Here is a 23,602-nt window from a genome sequence, read left to right on the forward strand (position 1 = left end):
AAATGGACTATTGCTCGGCCGAACGGTGTCCGTTCTGCGAAATAACCGTAAGATTTTCGCGCGAAGTTCCGGCATCTCGTTTGCATGCTGGCGCAAAGTAAACGACTCGAGTGGATTCGATTAGTCCGTAGGCGGGGGCGAGGGGGAGAGGCGTTCCTTTACCCGAAGGAAACTCTCCTGAAGGAGCCACACTGCTTTCCAGAAGCGGTACGCGTATGGCAACGGTCGCGCGTTTCCACGCAGCATCGTTACTTCGGGCTTACTTACGATCGACTTGGTAATGGCACTCTCGCGTGATAGCTTAATGCGGCTGTTAACAAAACTACGCGAGGCCCCGAGTATATCGATTCCCCATAAACTGCGAATTCTGGTGCGTACCATCGCCGCAGCGTCTTCGAGCCGCGCGTGGGCGGAGCTACGGCCTTCACCGAGCTTTACCATACGCAAAACACGTGCATTGTTCCCTCCGTCCCGGAGCAAGGTGTTTCATATTAGCTTCTTGGATGTGCAGTCCGATCTCTAGCCCTTTATTTACCGAATTTCTTAGAAATGTCTAAAATTTGTGGACTTTTCTAAATACTTAATTTAGGTGCAAGTTAACACCCCATAGCACAATTTTCGTTATAAGTTATCACCAAGGTGTCATTAATTACATGGAAAATAATTCGGGACTTCGAAGTCCTAACCATGAAATATTATATAATTTTCTATTATGGGCTCATAAAGTTCATAAAATGTCAAATTTTAATAATAACCAAAAATTATAACTTACAAAAACGCAAAACAAATAAGTATTTTATATATGCAAACACATGGACAATTAAATTCTTTAATCTCTTTAAAATTGTTTATCATACACACTGAATTTAATGGAAATTAACAGTAGAAAAAATTTTTTTCGTTCGCTAAATGATTCCTTCTTAAGGAAAATAAAATATTAGTTTGTAATAAAAATAAAAATGTAAAGATTAAGATTAAATTAAGATTTTCATTAGTAGACTTATTTAATAGCATAAGTTACCTCAAAAATGGCAAAAAATAGTAGAACAGAATGGAAAATTATTGAATAAATCTATGAATAAATATCTTGATTTTATCTTTGAATTTTAATTTAAAAACGCTACGAACTTTCGTTCGAACCCGATATAAATTTTGTGTATAAGAGATTAACACGTGCCATAAATGCACGAAGATCCATTATAATCCTTTAATTCTTTAAAATACCGTACTTTTATCTGAATTGAAGCGGAATTGAATTGGAATGGCCCAATTGCAAGTTTCCGATTGAAATTCGATCTTCTACAACGTTTCGACAATGTCGTCGTCGATTGATATTCCATCGTTCTATCAATTTCATTGGCGCGATCTTCGTTACGCTGAATACGAGCGGCACAATTAACATTTCCGCTGAATATTCATATCCACGAAATAAGAAACCGCGGAAGCCCAAGCTTTTTCCTGCGGACAGAACGAATGCCATGCAATTTGGGTTATTTAAACGTTTGTCTCATCAGCTCCGCGCTCGATGTTGACGGAAAAAACAGAACACGGCTCGCGGAAAACGGAGAGCGCACGATTCAATTAAAACCTTATTTCCAAAACTCTAATTAACCGAATGAGAAAGTTTCTCCGTTATTTTTCTACGTGGACAATGCCGCCGGAGCACCCGGAATCATGCGCCGGATAACCGCAAAATTTTCACCGTTGCGAATTGTTCCCTTGTTAATGCTAAACTCGGTTTCATGAAATGACCGAGCTTTTTATCGTAACGAACCAAATACGGACGAAAGTAACGTAAATATTATACACAAATACCCGCGGAAACCTTGCATTATTGATTCTGAATCGGAGAATCGAACATTGTCCCGCCGGTTCTCGCGTAGAATGTTTAATTATTTGGGAATATTTTTGCAACAAATATCGTTAGTGATATCGAAGATATGTATGTAGAGCAGAATTTACATACTTTGCTAAAGAGCCAAATTTAAAATCAGCAAGGTGTTTTTAATATTTATGAGTGCATATATTGTAATCATTTTTATCCAGTTTCACTATCCAGTTTTTTACGTGAATTGCATTCGAGATAATATTTAGACTCTGAGTTTAAATTATTTTGTTGTTAGTAAGTCGTTCGAATTTTTTTTATCTCATATAAAATGGTTCAAAGAGAGCTTTCACACGAGTATACTACATTGTTGTGAACTTGTTTCTTTTCAGAGTCTTTAAGATCATCTTCAGTTTTATACTTCTTACTTTCCTATGCAAAGATAATTTGTTATAATTAGACTACAGATTTTATGCATTTGTGACAATAAAATGAGCAGGTGTAATTTAAAACAGTACAGAATTTTAAAATTCTGGTATATTATTTTCTACCTATTAAACACGTTAAGAAAGAAAAGAAATGTCTATTTCGCTCGAGTTTGTTGTAATTCAGGTAGAAAATTTGTATTTTACATAAACATCCGCAGCATAGTTCTGATACTTGTCGAATTCTTTACAACGTTACGGACGCGATGCCTAAGAACAAATGTACACCGCGAAACCAGAAAATTGTATTGCGCTAAGAGAAGTTAAAATTACAAAGTACTGCCGTAATTTCATTGATCGAGTTACTAGTACGTCTGTAAAAAAATCAGTCTCGAAACTTTTCCCGGGTGAGTTACAGAGGTATTCGAAAAATGCGAGCTCCGAATAGACGCGGAAAACGTTCGCTTCGCGCGAAGATCCGCAGTCTATCGATCACCGTGGCTGAACCTGTAGATCGGGAATAGAAGAACCGCATCTTTGTCCTCGAGGGTGTGAAGACGGTGTAAGTGGTGGAAAAGGACACGAGGAAATGGAGCAAACTCCGATCACGATAGGGGCGCGATAAGTCATCCTCGCGACGGGAGACTTGTTGCGTGAGCAGACGCCGAGGAACCCGTGGAAACGCCATGGATCCGATCGTGTTTTGCTTTTTATTTATGAGGGTGCGTGAGCCGCGGCACTCGGAACACACCGACATTTACAGGAACCGACGATAAACCGGGAGAGTACATTAACAGAAACGATCGGCTCACGTGATAAATCGTGCACGCCTTTTCGAAACGCAACGGGGAGAGCGCCGTTTCGAAATCTACTCGGTCACGAGCGCTCGAAACTTGTGGGAACCATTCGAACATGAACACTGCCATTTTGCCTCGCGAGTTTCCAGTTTCCAGGCGTCACAGACGCTTAACAAGTGCGCGCGTTTGTTACCGCTTACTCGTTGATCCTGAAACTTCGGGATCATTTCAGTATTCGTTCAATGATGTTTCTGCGTGCATTTCAAATCACCATGGTTTAATAATTCCCTCAGATGATACAAATAATTGTTGAAATGATCGATTATAGAACTATCGAATTAATAATAATATTTCGTAATTATTGAGAGTACCCTTCTGGGAAATTAATAATACTATTGGATCGACCGAAATGTAATTTTTTGAAATTCCCTTCGAAATTGTGCAAATATTTTTGTAACCCCAAAAATCTCTATTACAGTGGCTTTTTCACCCGACCCTGCAATGGTCTCCTGGGGTCTCTCACGACCCCAGTAAAATACACTGATTTTCGTATAAGACAATTGTAAACTTGAAATTCCTTTCACTTCTTTTGAACATTTCAGTTTTATAATCTTGATTTATACACCTGGAAATATTCTAACAAATGTTCATCGAAATTTTTAAGAAGATCTCAGTGTGGTACTCGTTAGTTTGAGAGAACGGTATACCATTTGAGGGTTGACATAGTTTCAGAAATTGTAAAATCCTTAACACGTTAACTGCCACGTCAGTCACGTATGACTGACAGTGATTTTTCACTAGGTTTAGAAATTCATTTTTATTGTGACATATCCAGATAAACCGAATTTGATTAGGATCTTTAGAATTCAGAAGACAGCATCCCCCATAAATCACTTAAAATTTCTAGTTTCGGTTTCATTAATAATTGATGAAAGTATGTTTAGAAAAAGAAACCGATAGATAAAACCGTTTCTTTCGGTCCGTGGTTGCAACGGCTATGGTCCCAGCTCTCGTCCATCGCTGGTGACACTGTACTCAGGGTTGAAGCAGCTTTCGTTGAACACGAAGAGCAGCGGCTCTTTAATGGTTCGGGGACACGGTGGCAACGGAATCGAGTCTATTCTGCGAGTTGTGCAAAAAGTAGCATAAGTCGTCTCGATACCGAGCGATTCAAAGTGCATCGGGAGGCCGGCGTCCAGCCGAAATGGTTGGACATAAAATTCATAGCGTAGGTCTGGCACCGAATGTCCCGGTTTCTTCCGAAAGCCGGGGTACACGGTCCCCCGCAGCACGGCGTGTTGTTTATAGAGGAAACCCCACGGCGGTGAAACGTCCAGATATACCGGCGAAGACGATCGTTCTCGCGGCTATCAAGCTAGACATCAGAAAAAGGCCAGTTCGATTCCACGAATGGAATAGATTTGCATACAATGACCGGTCAGATAGGGTATCGAGAGAAAGAGAGAGAGAGAGAGAGGGAGAAAGAGAGTTCGGCCGCGCTTCGTGGCGACGACGCGCGGAAGAACCCGAAGAGAGAACCCTAGGAGATCCTGAAGTGAGAGAGAGAGGGTTGTCAGAGCGAGGGGGAGGAACGACGAGGAGAATCCGGCGAAGCAGATGACAAAGCTTCCATCCGGCGAAAATCGACGACGTCCATCGGATATCGTAGCAGTTCAGCCTTTTGTGAGCGAGAAACTCCGCGCCGAGGAAGGACGAGAGCGAAGTTCCATCGCATCGGCGCGAATGAGTTATCTGATGTTCGCTGAAAAGGGGCCGGAAGCGTACGGAAAGATGATTCGGTCCCGAAGACTTTTAAGCCCTCGCAGTTTGTAACTAATTCCGGGGATATCGCGTGCCCGGCCCGTTTCCTTCCGAACGATGGAGCTCGTTTGTTCCGGTAATGGGTTTCGTTTCTTTTATCTTTTAAGCCAGCCGTATTATGCATACTCCGGCGATGTTACGCGAGCCGTGTTGCATTGTAATCCTTTCATTTTTTTGCGTGCGCGAACTCGAGAGGAATTAAAAAGAGATGTTCGGTGGAAATGTCCGACTGTCACGGTGACACTTCTTAAAATATCACAATTATGTGTAGCGTATTTTGTGAAGACAATTTACTAGATTTTATTCAACGATAGATCTAGGGACCATTGTGCGTTACTAGTGGATTTTGTGCGAGAAAGTTAGTAAAAGTTTTTTGTTATAAAAAAGTTACTGGATATAATTTAAAACAGTTCAAACATCGGAGAAATTAAAGACCACTGTCCTGGTATTTTTCATGTATCGCGACTCTTAAGGGTGGAAATACATTTCCATTTATTCTCTGCTTCTCACAATGGATGCAGTAAATTTTTATTTTCTATTCCAGGCTAAAATTATTCGACCAAATAAACCAAGCGTCTACTATTACAATTATTTACACTTTCACTAGAGGAAATACCAATTTAGTTTTTTCTATAACATAGCTTCCACACGGTTGTTATGATAAATGCATAAAATCCGCAGTTTGATGTATTAAACTATCACAATAATGCAATGCAATAATAAAAAAAAAAGTAAAAACGACGGTAGGCAAGTAAGCAGAGGCTTCAGTCTTCTCGAGATTGCAATAGGACGCGGAACGTCTCATAACCGCGTTTATGACATGAACTTCGAAGTTCGCATGAATTTTTATACCCGGTCCTGCGGCGGAGCAACACGGCACTGCCGACGATACGGATTTCAGGTGTCGCAGGCCGTAAGGTTTTATCTCGGGAATAAAATAATCGAACGACATCGCGGCAAATGAATTCGCGACTGCCACGGTGAATCTTAATCGAGGTTCCGCGCTATCTTCGTTCTACCGTTATTCTCTAACAATCGTTTCACTTTCCAATGGGTCCACCTTTGCCGGATGGCGGAACAAATCTTGCGTAAAATCACGTCCCGTGTAACCGAGCGTTCTCTACGGCTGTAAAATGTTTATCGCGCCGCGCGGAGGAAGAACGAGACGAAGGAAGTGGCGGTGGCACGATCGGGCCGTTGTAACAACGGGACGGAATGCAAATTGCTCGAGCGATACAGCCCCTGTGTCTATACAGTACGCGTTCCGTATGTCTCTCTGTGTGCGGATATTGTATATGTTTATATATATGTGTGTGTGTGTGTGTGTGTGTGTGTACTTACTTTTCCTTCTCGCTGGCTTCCGGCAGTAAAAATTTGACGGCGACGAGACGCTTTCCGACGCTGGTCGTCGTTCCGTATTCCGGGATCCCTTCAGCCTCCGCCACGTACACCTTCGCAAAGCGAAATTTGTTCACATTATACCGGAATCATTTTATACGTTGTCCAGGCGAATGAAGAAAAATCCGCGACCGAACAACGGGCTTTGGCACCGGTGCGTTTATTACGGTATAAAAGTCGAGGCACCAAGCCGCTCGTTATTACTCGTAAATTCGTCTAACGAGAATGGATGATCTCTGAATTCGATTACTCGTCGCTCGTGAATTTATCGCGCAACTTTCAACCTCCGGCTGTTTAAAGTCCCAGCCGGACCGGAAGCAGAGGGCACGATTAATACTCGCACTGGGTCGTCGTCGAAACGACACTGACCTCTATTTCCGGGTCTTTTGAGATTCACGTGTTCTGGATTCAGGAATCGTCTTATATCTCTGCGGTGAGACTGTTTGGTTACTGTAATTGTATTCGATTAAGTTTCTCTGAGGGGTACCAGTGACGTTGCATGGTGTGCATGATTGGAGTAGGAGACTGTTAATTGTTTAACTGATTCTCTTGAACTTTATCTTCAATTCAACCCCTCGGACGTTCGAATATTTTCTACAGGAATGCAATCTAAAATTGACTCGAAGAATACCCTAAAAATCGAGCCCATTTTGAGCTTACCTATGGTCGGATTCTTTCGATTTTTCGACATGATCTTGCGATTCTTTTTAAACCTAAATTCTACTATCATAAAATGCTATCAATTTACCATCAATTCAAGCCCTTGGACGTTCGAATATTTTCTACAGGAATGCAATCTAAAATTGACTCGAAGAATACCCTAAAAATCGAGCCCATTTTGAGCTTACCTATGGTCGGATTCTTTCGATTTTTCGACATGATCTTGCGATTCTTTTTAAACCTAAATTCTACTATCATAAAATGCTATCAATTTACCATCAATTCAAGCCCTTGGACGTTCGAATATTTTCTACAGGAATGCAATCTAAAATTGACTCGAAGAATACCCTAAAAATCGAGCCCATTTTGAGCTTACCTATGGTCGGATTCTTTCGATTTTTCGACATGATCTTGCGATTCTTTTTAAACCTAAATTCTACTATCATAAAATGCTATCCTTTACCATCAATTCAAGCCCTTGGACGTTCGAATATTTTCTACAGGAATGCAATCTAAAATTGACTCGAAGAATCCCCTACAAATCGAGCCCATTTTGAGCTTACTTATGGTCGGATTCTCGCGATTCTTTTTAAACCTAAATGCTACTATCATAAAGTGCTATCCTTTACCTTCAATTCAAGCCCTCAGACATTCGAATATTTCTACGGGGATACAATCTAATATTGACTTGAAGAATCCCCTAAAACTCGAACTAACCTTATTTACGGTTTGATTCTTTCGATTTTTCGACACTGTCTTGCGATTCATTTTAAAGTATGGAATTATGAACGGACAAAATTTGTTAAAATAATATTCTAGGATCTATTCTGCCTTGTTATCCCAGGATCAGTTGCAATGGTTACAAATTTTCCGTCGTTTTGTACAATTCTTTGTTTACCATCTACGTCTCGAAACCACCAATTTCTTTGTGGGAATCTTTAGCACAAACCCAATATTTTTGAGAAACGATGAAAAGTAACTTTGTTCGGCTTCGTCTGCAAAACTGCAAGTAAGCAGAGGGGCTTCTGCAGCCCGGTGATTATTGTGCGAGCGTGTAACGCGAAATTAGGGCCGCATAGTATGTTCGTGCGTTGTATGTGCAGGCGCAACGCTTACGGCAGGTTGCAATTGTATCGGAGATTGACGGGGAAGTCGCGAATTGCATGCAGACTTGCGAATGCAGCCCTCGGGGCTGACTAGGCCGAATCGGGGGCAAGGCGCCTCTCTCGGCCAATCATTAACGACGTGCCAGCACCCGTACAGGAAACAAAAGGGAATTATTAGCCGCTCTAACGCGCACTAAACTGATTATCCTCGACGAGGGTAGACGAGGCGCTATTGTGACGGGGAAGAATAACAGAGCAGACACTTCGTTAATCGACGTATTGTTGTCGCGTGTCCGGTGGCGAGTTGCTCGCGTATGGCCAACAAACGGATTGATTTCTCTGTCGTCGTTTAACAAACGGCGAAGGCGAGCCCCGGCCAGCTGCGCCGCGCGCGCGGATTAACGTTTGCGAGTTGAATCGGCGCCGCGCCGCGCCGCGCCGCGCCGGTGATGACTTTCCATCCCGTTTACGCGATCCCTGCAGTTCGTTGTAACATCGGTTGTGTGTAATTCAACCCTCTGCGGCTCGATGACATTACAGTCTCCTGATGCACTGCGTCACCGTGGTAAAGTGACACTTCAGAAGCCGGGAGTGTATTATGATAATACTGCGGAAATTGCGCGGAGCGAATGCTTTGACGTCGCGAAACCGTGATGATGCGGTTTGGAAGTTGCTGGCGAACGGTAGTGCTCGATTTTCGAATGTAACGCGATATAAGGCCGGGAACGAGCGCCTTGCCGCCGAAATAATTACCGATACTAGTTACCTAGTCGTAAATAGTTGTTTGACCGAGTTGTTTCTAGCACTGAAACACGCAAAAGTTAACTTCGAAAGTGTCATTTCATGCCGTTCGTATGCTTCTGTCATTTTCATAACGTACTCTGCTACCAAGTAATTCAATTGGTATATCACCAGTACTCTATTGCGTATAATAATGGAACGAGTCTTTTATCTCTACATTTTATTCTTTATCTTACTCTCCGGAATTTTTTAAAACACCTGTTAAACGTCACCTAAGCCTCGACACAGGAGTGCAAAGGGTTAAGAGTAGGCTTTACATTTTATCGAGGTACCTGGATAAAATGATTGTTAAAGTACTATTTGAACAAATAGAATGAAAGACTCATTCGACTGTTACATGCAACAGAGTATTCAAATTGCATATTATGTTCCCTGTTTTATTTTGCTGTGTTTATTACTTGCGCAACGGACGTCGATGTAACGAACCTGAATTGACGCAAGCTCAATAAAAATGTCTGAATCGTTCTCGCGAAGTTATGCCACGAAGATCAGAGGATAACAGGCGAATAGAGAGCGCGTAACCATCGGTTCACGCGATGCAAGGTGTACCAGGTGGTGAATTATCGCGAAATAAATTATCAGAGTGGCCGTGACGAACGCAGAGAGCGGAGCGTTCCGCGGGCGTGTCTAATTCCAAATAGATATGCGTCGAACTCTAATAACAATGTCGTTACCGTTCCGAAAGCCCCTTCGGCAAGTTTCGAGAGCATGCGGAGGCGATGCCGTGGGAAGAGCGGGACGCTCGTCTGCTCCAGACGTCTCTTCAGGGCCGACAGTACCTCCTGTTGAGTCGGCGACTGGAACAGAAAAGAACAATGCATCGCTCGTGGTATCCGCCGATAATCAACGATCTATGATCACGCTAACCGCGCCACGAGCATAGGGGGGGTGTATGTGCAGGGGGTTGGCGTGGCCCAGTCATCGGATGAATTATTCCGTCGATCTACGGACCCGTAAATCCTCGCTTGATCTATTACACGATCCCGTCAGACTTACAATAATTTAAGTGTCGAAATTGCTGCTATAAATTCCGACCGATCTCTTCTTGCGGAAAGTCTGCGACGGGATCGCGGGACGAGTATACTCGTCTCGTTGAGGCTGGCGGGGATTTAAACTGACGTGAATTTAACACTAAACCTACCAAGCACAAAACATATAAAACTGAAACGTCTTATAGAAGCGAGAAGATTGTATTTACTTAAACTTTGTACGATTTTTATTATAATATGTGCTTAAATAAAGAAGTCAATTCAGTAATTTCCCATGAAAACGGTTTTATAATTTCAATAATTGTGAAATAGAAATGCGGTCTTTTTGAGCGTGGTGGGTTTAGTGATAAAACTATATGTCTGATGATAAAACAGTTTATACATATTTAGCAACAGTAAGTTTTAGGACAAATATACTGTAGTACTTTTATACTCAGAATACACCAATCCATCGAAATCGAGCATAAAAAATTGCACATTCCATTTGAAAAAACAAAGGTGACCTCTATATCTTCTCCACGCCTCCACTTGCAAGACTATCATTTATGCCATATTATGTAGTTTTTCTCAAACCCTACAACTTCTGTAACATTTTCTCGTATTGTTTGAAATAACCAAGATATTCTTTCAGATCAATTTTAATATTTCTGTTGGATACAACGCAGTTCGAACTATTTTTCATTTTATAGAGTTTAGCGCAAGCTTAGCGCAAGTTTAGCATCGGTTAAGCGTCCGAGCGGCTCGTATAAAGATCGCAAGGTAGTTCGTGTAATCCGAGGCGCAACGTTAACGCCTTTGAAGGCGTCGGTATTTGTTTCGAGTGATTTCGATCCGGGCGGAACGATCCTCGTTCGTCGTTCGTGGAACGATTCCCGACGACGCCGATTGTTCCCGTAATGTTCGTTGTTACCGGACACGGTGGCACAAAAATGGAGACCGTGATCGCGACGAGGGGCCACCGAAAGGACCAATCGTACGTGACGGGTATAACTTTCGACGTCGGCCCATTGTAAAGCAACATCGATAGCCCCGCCGCGCGCGCGTTCTCGGAGCGCACACCCGTTACGGTCTAATGACGGATCACGCGGGGACAATGATTGGCGTAGCTAGGATGCGTCAAGGCCAGGCCCGACAAGTCCGCCCGAAATGTTTTGACTGTTTCGAGTGGTGCTGTCGGGTGTCAATCACCCGCAGACGTCCCGACGCAGACCACCACTTTCGGAGCATTGTGCTCGAATCAATTCAGCTGCACGCCCGCGGGTATCGCGTGACCGATTTCGGGCTATTCTCGTTCGGATGGTGCTCTTCCTTACCGGGAGGGGTCATCCTCATAAGTCACCGGACACTCGAGTCGTCTAAATAAAATCCTCCGTGGACCACCTAACGTGACCACGTTAAATATTTTGGGCATCAGGGGACCGATCAAAATTCTTCTCTGGATAATACGATTTCGAAGGAACCTCAAGATGACGACATTCGGTGTTTTGTATGCTCTTGTTTTAATCCTATTTTCCCTTATGGTGTTCGTCACAGTTATCGTAATTAGAACTGCTTTGTTGTCGATAATGTTCTATAGCACTTAAGTCATCCGAAGAAAATGTAGAGTGGGCCCCTCAACACCTTAAGTAATAAAAATCTGAAGATATATATATATATAATTTTGTATTGTCTATAAACTGTAATTCTTGCAACACGTTCAAACGTCCTCGATTCAGGTTGTAGCCCGCTTTAGTTATTCATTCCCATTCCTATTTAATATGATGCATTTACATTAAAATATAGCGGATGTGGTCCAAAGCGAATTGCATTTGTGCAATAAATTATGTAATTACAATTATCTGGTAGAGTAGGTCTATGCAAATGCAGTGGGTAGTTGCATAGTTTTTGTCAGTAAAATTAGAAGAGCGGCAATGAGCGGTTAATTAAACTATTAATATAATAATCGGCAAACTAAGTAGTGTCAGAACAAGCAACAATTATTGTTATCGACAATATTGAAATTAAAGTACACATTGAAATGATCAAATTAATTTACTGGTGCATACACTGGCACGATTGTCGTGTAAAATTCCAATAAATGCATTGTTGTCATTATTACGAAGATTTAAGAACCAGTATCAATCATAATTATTAATTGTACAAGAACACACATTTAAGGTGCAATGTAAGATCAGGTGTCAACACGTGTTTAGTCCCATTGGACATACAAAATGTACGCCTAATTCGATTCGGAAACGTTCTCCTGTTTGTTTAATGACAATTTCTATTACTTGCATCAAGTTTTCTATTTTTATCACTTCCTCCTTTCTTCTCTGGGTCCGATAACATAAATTTCCGGTGGTGTGGTTTAAAAACGCCAACGTAATCGAACACTTTCCCAGCATTGTGTCGAAGTCAATCCAGTTGCATACTGCGGAAATCGCGCGACCATTTCGAAACCTCTTCATCCGGGTGAATATGTAAGAGCCTCCCTGGCAAAGAGGAGATCGAGCCACCAGTCGAGTATCTATCGATTCTGGATTTCTGAAGTAGAAGGCAGTCATTTTAGAATATTAGGCTTAGAGGAAGCAATTCGACGACGCTCTGAATAGCTCCTTGCCGGTTTGGAGAAGCTGCAAGAGTGAAAGGCACGGCTACTTAGCAGATCGATATCCTGGACACCACGTTATTCGGTTTAGAACCGGGGATCCATACGAAGAAGTTTCATTTCACTCTCCTTTTACAGGCTCGTTCTCAATTTCTTCTTCTCCGAGAAGTCAATTCACAGAAGTTCTTCTCGAGCAGAACAATCTCGAGAAAATGTTCATCTTGACAGCTTGTTAAGCAACTGCACGAAATTACTATGGGAAATAGTAATTTTTTAGTGGAGATATTTTAATTATTGAATGAAAGAAATTGGTTCGAATAATATATCACAGAGTAATGAAATAAAATCCAAAATCTCAGCACGCTCAGCTATGGCCGCGTTCTGATTGGTCCGTGCTCTTCTTTAATAGCTTCTCGACGATGAGAAAATGTTACTTCGAACGACCTCAGGAGTGACCTCTTTCAAGTACAACATTTTTGAGACAACTCTGTATAGCAATGCGGCACAATGAAGTGTTACTGATTGAATTGAGGAGAGTTTCTGAATGATAAAAAAAGACGAGTTAACTCGTCACCCCCAGTTAAAAGGTTCAAGATTCCAGCCTAGGGGTGGAAACCCGTTAACCCCGCGATGCCGGTATAATAGCTCGTACAAGTTGACCGTTCGATCGACGTTCGAAAGCGAAAGATTCGAATTTTCGTCCAGATTGGTCGAGCTTTCCTCCCCCGCAGCGGAAGTCGTTGATTTAAAGCTCGATGGCACCGCGCGAGCCGCTACGCGCTGGGAAATTCGCGCGACGGGGTCGTCGGTATTCTCGAAAAATACGTCGGGTCTCTGCGTGCACGCCACCGCGCCGGGAGGAGATAAATCACTGGGAGGCTACAAATTTGGCGCGGCGTATTTTTATTCCGGCAGATCGCGGCGCGGCGTCGCGATTTTGGCGCAGGTTGCCGAATCGCGTAATATTCCTGCGATGTCGGCACGCGAGCCGACAGAGAGGGACACCCGGGGGATGAAACGGAAACAACCTGGCCACCGGGCGAGAGGCAGGGAGGAGCGGGACGGCGGATAGGATTGCAAACGTGATTACACGATGCGCTTTCTCTCCGCAATTAACAGAGCGAACTGGCCCGGAAGGCACCGGACCGCGTAATGATGATACATTCCACGAGGGTTGCTCCGAGGGTATCCGCGAAAGGGTTCGACGCATATCCCGTTGACGGCGGTTCGTTTATGTATCGGCGAATCGATCAATCGAATGATTCTGCAGATTGTGCGGAAGCGGTGCCGAACACGCGGGGATACTTTATTTGTTTGTCCGGCCGGTAACTTTTCGCGGCACTCATTATTGCGGACGCTGCGCGCGGCCGGCGTCATTATTTTGATACGCGGTGGCTCGCTCGGTTAGCCAGTGCCTTAATTATCCAGTCTGTGTTTATACTTTTGTAGACTAATTTAACACGCGTACACCCCCCCCCCCCGCCCCGCGAAAATCGCTGCGATCCTTCTGTGATTTTTTCGCCATTTTCGTTTTGTGCTTTAGTCCTCGTTTCGTTCCCCGTTTACCCAACTTCGTTTGTTGTACACACCGGCGCAAAATCAGTGTTCCGGGCAGATAAATGATTGTTAACCCTTTGCACTCGAAGCCTTTCCAACTCTGAAACGAAACATTTCTTCCTAGAATATTTTCCTTCCATATATATATTTTTTCATGTTATACATACGGGAATGGTGCAATTTACTCGTACAGTACTGAAATGTTTAGTAACTTATTACATACAAACAAATTTAATAATGTAAAAAATATTTCGAATAATACAGGAACTTTTAGTGGCGGCTTACAGTCGCCATTCGAGTGCTAAGGGTTAATTATTGCACTAAAATAAGATACTTTTAAACGAAAACTGCTGGGCTCGTTCACGAACAACGAAACGAAGCGACGAATTTATTCGGAATCAAGTTACGAATTAGACAGAATTGATTTCATTAAATATTGATTAATTGATTATATTGATTTAATTAAACGAACATCAAGTTGCATAATCGTACGGAAAAATACAATTTCGCAGCCTGCAGAACAGAAAATGGGCCAATTTTCCAACGTGGAGCATATGAATATTAAAGAAGTTGAAATCGAAGATTTAATCCATATTACATATTTTATTCTGCAATTGTTGAAAGTTTAAAGACCTTACCATTGGAAGTGATTGAAAAATTTGTCTTATTCATGCACGTGTTATAATAAAAATCACTTTTCGTGCTCGATGAGTTAGCAGCGAATCATTTTAAATTCTTGATTGTACCGAATTTTAGTAGAATTTACTTAAACAATTATACAATAAATATATTATGATATTAAAGGAGATATGCGTATGCAACCTCTCGAAATTTCGTCCACCGTTGATTTCCCCTTTGATGTAGTAGTATATATTATTTTCAGTCAATCAATTAATCAAAACGCATTATACTCACAATTATTCAATCATTTCAAAGTACTACTAATCGAAGTAAATTTGTTGGTCACAACATAACAAGACCGGTAATTCAATTCTAAACTTATTTCAGGAAAGAATACAGCACAAATGAAACAGTTCCTGTAATCTAGGCAACTTCTTGGTTTCTGCAGAGCAATAACCAGCAAGCTTATTACATCAACAAAATGCACAATAAATTGCGAGTTAAAGTTTACAGCTGGTCTTCACGATACGTCATTACCAAACAGCAGAAACTTCGCGCAACATTTTTACGGGCTCGATTCAAGAGAACTTAAGTCAAACGTAATTCTATTTCCTTCAGACATGGTCTCGGTAAATTGAGAATAAAACGAGGCTGTATTATATTTCACTAAAATTCGTAAACACATAAAGTTCAGCAAGTCTTCGCCGTACACAGCACGGAGAACATAACTGCAACTTTACCTTTCGCCGTGCAAAGTATCGATATACATAACGATATCGGCGGAGATCGTTCTCGAAAGAGTATTGACCAATTCGAAGGAGGCTCGCTATCGATCCGGCGCTCTTCCATTGACCTTTAGTCGTAATCTGGTAATTTTTTATGCGAAAGAGAGCCCTGGGGAACGTCTAGCGCGTTTGACGTCGACCGTGGGTACCTCTTCCGCTTTTCCTCTCTTCCACCTTTTCGCTCATCCCACAGGAGCCCCCGTGCACAGTACTCTCTGACATTCTCGGTAGAGGTCTGTTTACTTTACTGTAGAAATACTGTTACATTTCGGAAAATATGAAATCTAGGAACGGTTGAAGTTCACGCGACGCTCGGCGACCATTTTTCTGTTTCTCCGTAGCCGTAACCGTGTCCTCCATTTTTCAAAAATCGGCGAGCAAGCTGGAATTCGTAACACGCGAATTCCCGAAATATTCAATTTTGTGCTTCTGGAGGTTTTTCTCCCGAATACTCTTACATTCTTCATACTGACTTATTTTACTATAGATGTACTGTCGCCTATCTAAGAATAATAACGTTTGAAGTTTGCGCAACGCTTAGTGGCCACCCAACTGAAGGTCATGTCTAGTCTGAGGATCTTTATGCGAAATAAAAATGTTCTGCATTGATTGTGGGAAGCAGGAATAAAATAAAAATTGATTTCATCTCTTAATCACTGTGTTACAGTAAAAAGAACACTACGATATTCTAAAATTTTTCTAATCTTTTTACATTTCACCCAACCAAATTTCTCCGTAAATGCATAAACATCCGCAGTCTAGTCATATCTTTCCATAGTTCTGGAGATTCAACAAGCTGTAATTTTCAATACGTAATTCTTGCGTCGATTGAATTATTTCCTGAAGTAATCACCTTTGTGCTCGGAAAGGTTGATCGTAGGCAAATGAGACTATTATTAGCTAGTCATTACTTTTGGGAGACTGCAGCATTATCATGGTAACGGTAAAGAAACAAAAGGCAATCGTCCATGTTCAGAATAGGAAACAAAGATATTTCATTTGAAGACAATGACGACACCCAATGCGTTTTCCGTGGCCATTCGTCCCTTGAAGCCACAGAAGGATGGACTAGGTGTTTAGAATGCCAAGGTTCGGCTCGCGTGCACGTGCCAGAGGCGCTGACGAGGACAAAGACGTTTATTATCATCGCCTTACATCTAGAATTGTCTCTTTGTATCACAATGGGATTTGCTCGAAGAAAGCTTGGTGAATATTAAGGACAGTTCTTTTGGAATATTAAGGAATAATAAGGAATAATAAGTGAATATTAAGGACAGAAGCTTTTTGGAAGGCAGGACTACAGTAACTGTAAAATATTATATACAAAATTATCTTTTTCCATTTTGCACACACGCGCGCACGGTGACGTTCACTTGGAGAAAACTTGGTGAATGTTAAAAGGGAAAAGATGGTGCAAACAGGGGAGCATTTCGGAAACAGAGCCGAGCAACAAGGCGTTTATGCCAGAATATCTGGAGGGGGGGGGGGGTGTAATTCTTTCACGGAAATCTTAAATCGAGATGAAATTTTGAAAACATTATACCCGCGGGAGATATAGCCGTCCCGAACTCGTGTGCACTCGTTCCGCCATATTGATTTAAATTATTAATTGCGAACCTTCTCTCGACGAATGGGGGGTACGTTTAATGGCTACTGCGGAACTACCAGGTACGTTTTACCTTTACCAAGGATTGGTCATTATTTATAGATCGCGCGATAACGTAGCCGAGCTCTCTCCTACGCTTCTCCCGTTCGTTTATTTTATTCTCGATCGGACGTCGCGATTATTTTTCTTCGTTGCTGAGCACCGCCTTTGTCGGCAGTATATATTTTCGCGTTTCCTCGCCGGCAACTTTGTGCCGCGCGCCAACGAATTAGACTGCGGCGCATAGAAAAAGATTGAACCATTTAAAGAGTCGCTTTGCGCTCGAGCCGAAACCGTTTGAAGTATTCAGCGAGCGTGAAAGCTTTGATGAATAATTGTATGTTCGACAATTTCCACGGCCTCTCAAACTGCTGAAAATTAAATCTCTTTACTTATTTAAAACGCGAGTGGCAATTTCCCGGCATGTCAACGGCGTGCTCGCGTTGTAATTATTATTTAAAAATCAATTAAACCTGGAAAATGTTACAGTAGAGCGTCTAGTACCTGTGCACCGTTCGGATACTCTATGTTTCAGCAGTGACACGACGAAAGCACGTTCGATCGCGTCGGTTTTGTTATTTGTAAATAATTAAAGTTTTCGTAATTTGGATAAATACGAGATTGGTTCCATATATAAGAGGGACCCACAAGTAATCAATTATTTAGAAATCTAAAAGGAACTTTATAGTAAATTCAAGTTTTTATTTCTTAATTTGTTATATTATCTCCATCATTATCAAGGACAGTTCGCCATCTATCCTGCAAATTTTCAATCCCCTTCTTATAGAGATCCAGGGTTCGTGAAGCAAAATATGACTCACGGTGCCTCCTTACATCTTCTACAGAAGTGAATGTTTTATTTCTTAAATAATGCTCCAGAGATCTGAAAAGATGATAGTCAGAGGGAGCAATATCCGGTGAGTACGGGGTTCGCAGTAAAACTTCACATTGCAATTCTTTGATCTTTTCCTGAGTGAATTTCGCCGTATGGGGCCGGGCATTGTCAATTTGCAGTATTACACCTTTTCTATGGACGCCCTCTTTTTCAATGGTTGTGAATACAGCCATTGTAATTGCTGACAATACAACTCAGCAGTAACTGTTTCTCCAGGTTCCAACAACTCAAAGTGAATTATGCCACGACAGTCCCACCAAATGCACAGTAACACTTTTCTAAGTGATAAGCTAGGTTTAGGGGTTGATATTGCGGTTTGATTTGCAGGAAGCCATTGCTTGGAACGCTTATGTTATTATAAAGAATCCATTTTTCATCTCCGGTAACGATTCTGCAAAGAAATGGATCTCTACGAAATCTGGATAGCGACGAAGTGCAAATTGATCGACGAATATTCTTGTTGGTCTCAGATAATTGACGCGGTAACCATATTCCTTGTCTATATGCCTTTCCCATTTCGTGTAGGTGCCTTTGTATAGTTGACCATGTGGACCGAAGGCTTCTCGATAATTCTTGTATACTTAATTTTGGATCAGCTTCCACTAGAGATTTTAGGGTGTCATTATCAAATTCAACTGGTCGTCCACTTCGAGGCCTGTTAGAGAGATCATAATCACCAGCAGCAAACCTTCTGAACCAACGTTGGCACTTGCTGACCTTCAATACATCTCCATAAACACCGCAAATTTTCTTTGTTGTTACCGTTGCATTAAATCCCGCATGAAAATGAAAAAGTATGCAATGACGAATATGATCCTCGGAAGGTACGGACGCCGCCATTTTATTACAGGGTAGGTACAAAAAAATTAAACTTTTTAGAATATTTTGAACACAGGCTGCTTTACCGAAAACTGTAAAAGAATGCGTGTTTCCTCTTCAACGATCGGTACAGAACTAAAGGCAAAACAAATTCTTTGCAAATTATTGATTACTCATGGGTATCCCTAATACTTATACCAAATTGTTAGCGTTTGTGGACTTTGCCGAAGCAAATATCCGATATTTCGTTGGCTATTAGAATTGTGCATCGAGGTGCATGCTGACACTGACTAGAGCAGAATGGAACTGGTTGGAGCAGGTTGGAGTGCACTGTAAGGATTGGCGGGAACGATGCAACGCAAACTAGAGCAGGCGAGAGCAAGGTTGAGCCAACTAGAGCGAGCTGGTGTCAATAACAGCGTGTTGGGCAGAGAATATTGGTAGACATCTTAGCCACTAGATTAGTCATTGGATTAGTATGTTGACTTCCACGGTACTTTCCAGGATTCCGGTGTAAAAGTCCAATCTGATTTAATCAGTATCGCGAAAGACTGTTCTTCTTAAATAATTTATCATTTTACACACGACTTTCGTTTCTTAATGCAAAAATATTATTAATCATATTATGCCGAGTAAACAACCTACGAGTTATCTCGTAGTTGGCGGTCAACCTTTAACCCTTTTGAGAAAATATGGGCATACAATAAATATAAACCTCCCCTTTTTCTCTGAAATTCTGAACGATGAAGAATTTCTAATCACCACAAAATAGATATTGGAGCAAGGGGTTAATAAGCTTGTCAATAAATCTTGCCGCACTGAAAGTAACCTTAACACTAGAACGACCGGAGCAGTCAAAATGACTGCTTCCTAATTTTTTCTTTTACAATGACTGAAATTGTAAAAATGTTTTCATCGGAAATTTTTTAATGAACCTCTTCATTGAAGCACATATTACAATAAAAGTTGTATGAAGTCTGAATGGGCACAGTCTTGTCACTGTTACAAAGCAATATACGTCAGTCGCATTTATTGCTCGGTCGTTCTAGTGTTAAAAACAATTAGATATACAGGGTGGTTGGTAACTGGTGGTACAAACGGAAAGCGGGTGATTCTACGCGAAAAAAGAAGTCGAAAATGTAGAATAAAATGTTTTCATCCGAAGCTTCGTTTTCGAGAACATTCAGTTTGAAAATGCAGCCAATGCGCGTGTTATTCGATAGGAATTGTCTGCTGCGTCTGATCATGACCTACCAATTCTACTTCCTGCGCATACTAAAGCACGCGAACCCGACGGATCTTTAAATTCAATTTTCTCGAAAACAAAACCTCAAACGAAAAATTTTTATTCTATATTTTCGACTTCTTTTTTCGCGTAGAATCACCTCCTTTCCGCTTGTACCACCAGTTACCAACCACCCTGTATATTACGTTACTGGTGACTTGTCGATCGAAGATTGCAATTGCCATTGCCGTTGAAAGATCCATTAAAAAATCTTTGGACTTTCAACGTTGATCTCAAAGAAGTGGGTTCAGAAATACGTGAAAAATTGAGTACGCAAGGATTTGATTGAACCTAGCCACAGCTGCCAGTCGTCAGAAGCCTCGCGAGGGTTGAGACGCTGATTAGCGGGCCCTTGTCCTAGGAGCTAGGACGGTAAAGATTCGGAGCGCGTACCTTTTTGTCTTCGGTCTTGTTGGCGCGGGCCGAGGTCTTGGAGAAGAGGTTGTCCTGGTCGGTGGAGTTGCTGGAAACGGCAGGGCCTCGTCCTGTGCCGTCCTGGTTGAGCAGGGGCACCGTGCCGAGTTCCGGTACCGCATAATCGTACGATGTGTCAACTGCACCGTTCGCGTACACCGCTGTGGATGATATAGCAAAGGAGGAACGGGCACGGACCAGAAGGGGTGATAACGGGGGGCACGCGATGTATTGATTGCGGTCAGGCGAACGCTTTGTTGTTTGGTACACGCGTACGTATACTGCAGAGGGATTGTACTCGTGGTGCAACCGTTTAATGTGTATACCGGTATAAATATACGAGGGCCACGTGAGCGCCCGCGCACCCGTATATGCGTGTAAAACAACACCGGTCCGGCACGGCGGCGGCGGCGTTGTGCACGAACGCGGCATACCTGAGTGATTGATGTTGGTGCTCTTGTTGTTCAGCATCATGTCTTGCATCTCCATAACAACGGTGCTGTAGCTGTAGTACGGCGCGTACTTTAGTGCCTGGTACGGTTCTTGGTAGTCGTCGAGCTTCACGATGTCCAGGAGACGATTGCCCAGGTCCCGCGGCAACGTCGGCAACGAACCGCCCGCGTATCTAACGACAGAAAGAAGAAACGAACTCTCGCTTCCGATCGTCGACCACTGCATGAATCCGCGTTAATATTGCCCGGGACCGCGGACGGAAGTTGGAAAATGCCTCCGGAAATTGAATTCCGTCGATGCGGCAGGAAATATTTCATATTTCACGGTATCTATCTCTCTACCGTGACGACCAGCCGAGCATTTCTGCTTAACTGACTGGTAACTATGCGCCTGTGTCCAAAAAGAAATAACCGCGACCGATTCGAATTGAGCCGCGTTTGCTCAAACGACTCCCGCTCGTTCAGCTATGTCCGAGATACGTCTTCCGTCGCCATAACGCGAACCGTGGCTAATTTTACCTTGATAATTATCCTTGGACTCTGCGTTACCGAGGCTCGCTTCGTTTATCTGTCACGAGTAGGATTCCACTCCGCACGGCCAGGCGTTACCATATTTCTAAATGGCCGGCCCTTCGGACGTGATTGTTGTCACCTGCGTTGTCCAGGTTTACGACTGCGCGGAGCGACCGGTAGTTTATGAGTCGTTAGAAAGAATTATAGCGAAACCATGTAGAGGGAATACGTACGATGCAGCGACATCAGAAACGTCGGACCTTGCAGCGCGTTTCGCGTCATTTTTTGAGTGGGTACTCCTTTCTGCATGGAAGTTACGTCGTTCAGCCCGAGTGCATGTTAGATATTCGTCAAAGGGCCGGGCGAAACGCGTAGTCGAAAAAGCGCGCCCGTCTTTTTTAGGATGCTCCGTCGGAACGGTGATATCGGGCGGTACAAAGCGTCGCGACGGCGACGTTGAAGATCAATGTTGAAACGTGTGCGCGACGCGCGGCCAAGTTACGACGGATCGAGGATCTCGTCTGGAGACATTCGTGCCATACAAACTCGATATATTGCCCGAGGATGTCCGTTATTGGACGTTATTGGACATCCACTAACGAGCACGGCGGATAGAAAGTTTATTGGAAGGTGGCTTCCGTCGTCGCGGAGCACCGTGAATGCTTCGAAAGTTCGGGAAGAATGTCGCGAGTCGCGACGTCTCCTATTAGCAAATTTTTGCAATCGCATGCCCTTTGCAGTTCGTGAAATACAGCGAGTCGCATTAACGTTTGAATATTCTTCAATACGTCGACTGCCGCAAAGCATAAAAAGAAAATCACACAAAGTCAAACTGATTTAGTTAATAAAACTCTAAAGTTAAAGTTCATCGCGAAAAATTCTAATAAAATTTCGTTCGCGCGGCTACATCACGACAAAATTTCACGCTTTTACTTAGGAATTGAAGCGCTAAAATTATTCACAGATGGAATATATTTTCGTTAAAATTTAGCTTTTGTAGACTGCAGTAAGGAAATTTGATTATGCATAAATTACTGTCTCACGATCTGGGAGATGAAAAATATTAACCCTTTGCACTCGAGTGGTGACTCTGATGCACCACTAGAAATTGTTGTGGCATTATTTCAAAGAAATTACAAAAAATATTACAAAATATTTGTTATATTACAAAATTTCTATTTAATAGATTACTAAACATTTAATTATTATATGTGGTAATCGGATTAGTTTCGTATGAATAAAATGAAAATATTCCAAGACGGAAGAAAAATTTAGTATTAGAATGAAAATAGCGTCGAGTGCAAAGGGTCAAATGTTAGGGATGTCAAAATTACTGTGAACGCCATCTCTGTAATACACGTTTAGTTAAAATCTCTTAACAAATTATGTTATGGAAATAATTTAAGAACTACACCGCAGCCTCAGACGTAACGTCTGTCAACAAATGAAATGGAAAGTATATACAGCTAAATTGACAGAGCAGTCATCGGAATCATTTGCCTTTCACAAACACGATATTTAATTTTTGAAATATTTCGTTGCAGTAAAAGTGCAATATCGATACCATCGACAACGTTCAAATATTTGAGTGTGATTGTTTGTAGAGTTTCCGCTGTTATAGGTATACAACATGATATTTTATATCATAACGAAGGAGTAGTTTGAAATAATTGTGTCCAGGGTTGTCTGTAAATATAGTACTTTCTGCAGTTATAGGATTGTCTATAAATAGTCTATGAATGTTGTTTAACAGGTGATCGTAGTGATCCTTTATTGCTTAGCGGCGGTTTCGTGCGGACAGTTCGCAAACAGTGTTTCATTGGAATCTAAGCACACCTCTAAAATCGGTAAACCACGATATTTGCGAAAGGTCGACACGAAATTGACACGAAACCGAAGGCCTATCTCAAAAGCTAATATTATTAACAGCAATATTTACTAAAACGGGGAAAGCCGCAAATCCTTCATATCCGCGTCGTTTCCTTTCACACAAACGATAGCTTCAGCACACAGAAACGTTATCGTTCACTTTCTTATACCAACAAGAAGTACAGGGTGTCCCGGCATTGATGGTACTACCTTGGAGGGGGGGGGGGTGATTCTACATAAGAAAACATGTCGAAAATACGAAATAAATTTTTTTGTTTTGAGGCTTTGTTTTCGAGAAAAACGACTTTGAAGATCCATTTGCGGCCTGGCAGTTATAA

At 42.2% G+C, this 23,602-nt stretch overlaps 1 protein-coding gene across 2 annotated transcripts in view; it reads right to left on the reverse strand.

The window, feature by feature from the left end:
• Positions 1–23,602, reverse strand: part of LOC143357393 (discoidin domain-containing receptor 2) — a 246,603-nt gene that overhangs the window by 15,652 nt on the left and 207,349 nt on the right. For both annotated transcript variants that reach the window (XM_076793854.1, XM_076793855.1), the window contains exons 10-13: positions 20,865–21,055; positions 20,410–20,591; positions 9,508–9,630; positions 6,210–6,319 (exon numbers count right to left, since the gene is read on the reverse strand). In XM_076793854.1, coding sequence (XP_076649969.1) covers positions 6,210–6,319; positions 9,508–9,630; positions 20,410–20,591; positions 20,865–21,055 — 606 coding nt within the window. The remainder of the gene's footprint in view (positions 1–6,209; positions 6,320–9,507; positions 9,631–20,409; positions 20,592–20,864; positions 21,056–23,602) is intronic.

Source organism: Halictus rubicundus, chromosome 9 (genome assembly GCF_050948215.1).
Source record: "Halictus rubicundus isolate RS-2024b chromosome 9, iyHalRubi1_principal, whole genome shotgun sequence".
Lineage (NCBI taxonomy): Eukaryota > Metazoa > Arthropoda > Insecta > Hymenoptera > Halictidae > Halictus > Halictus rubicundus.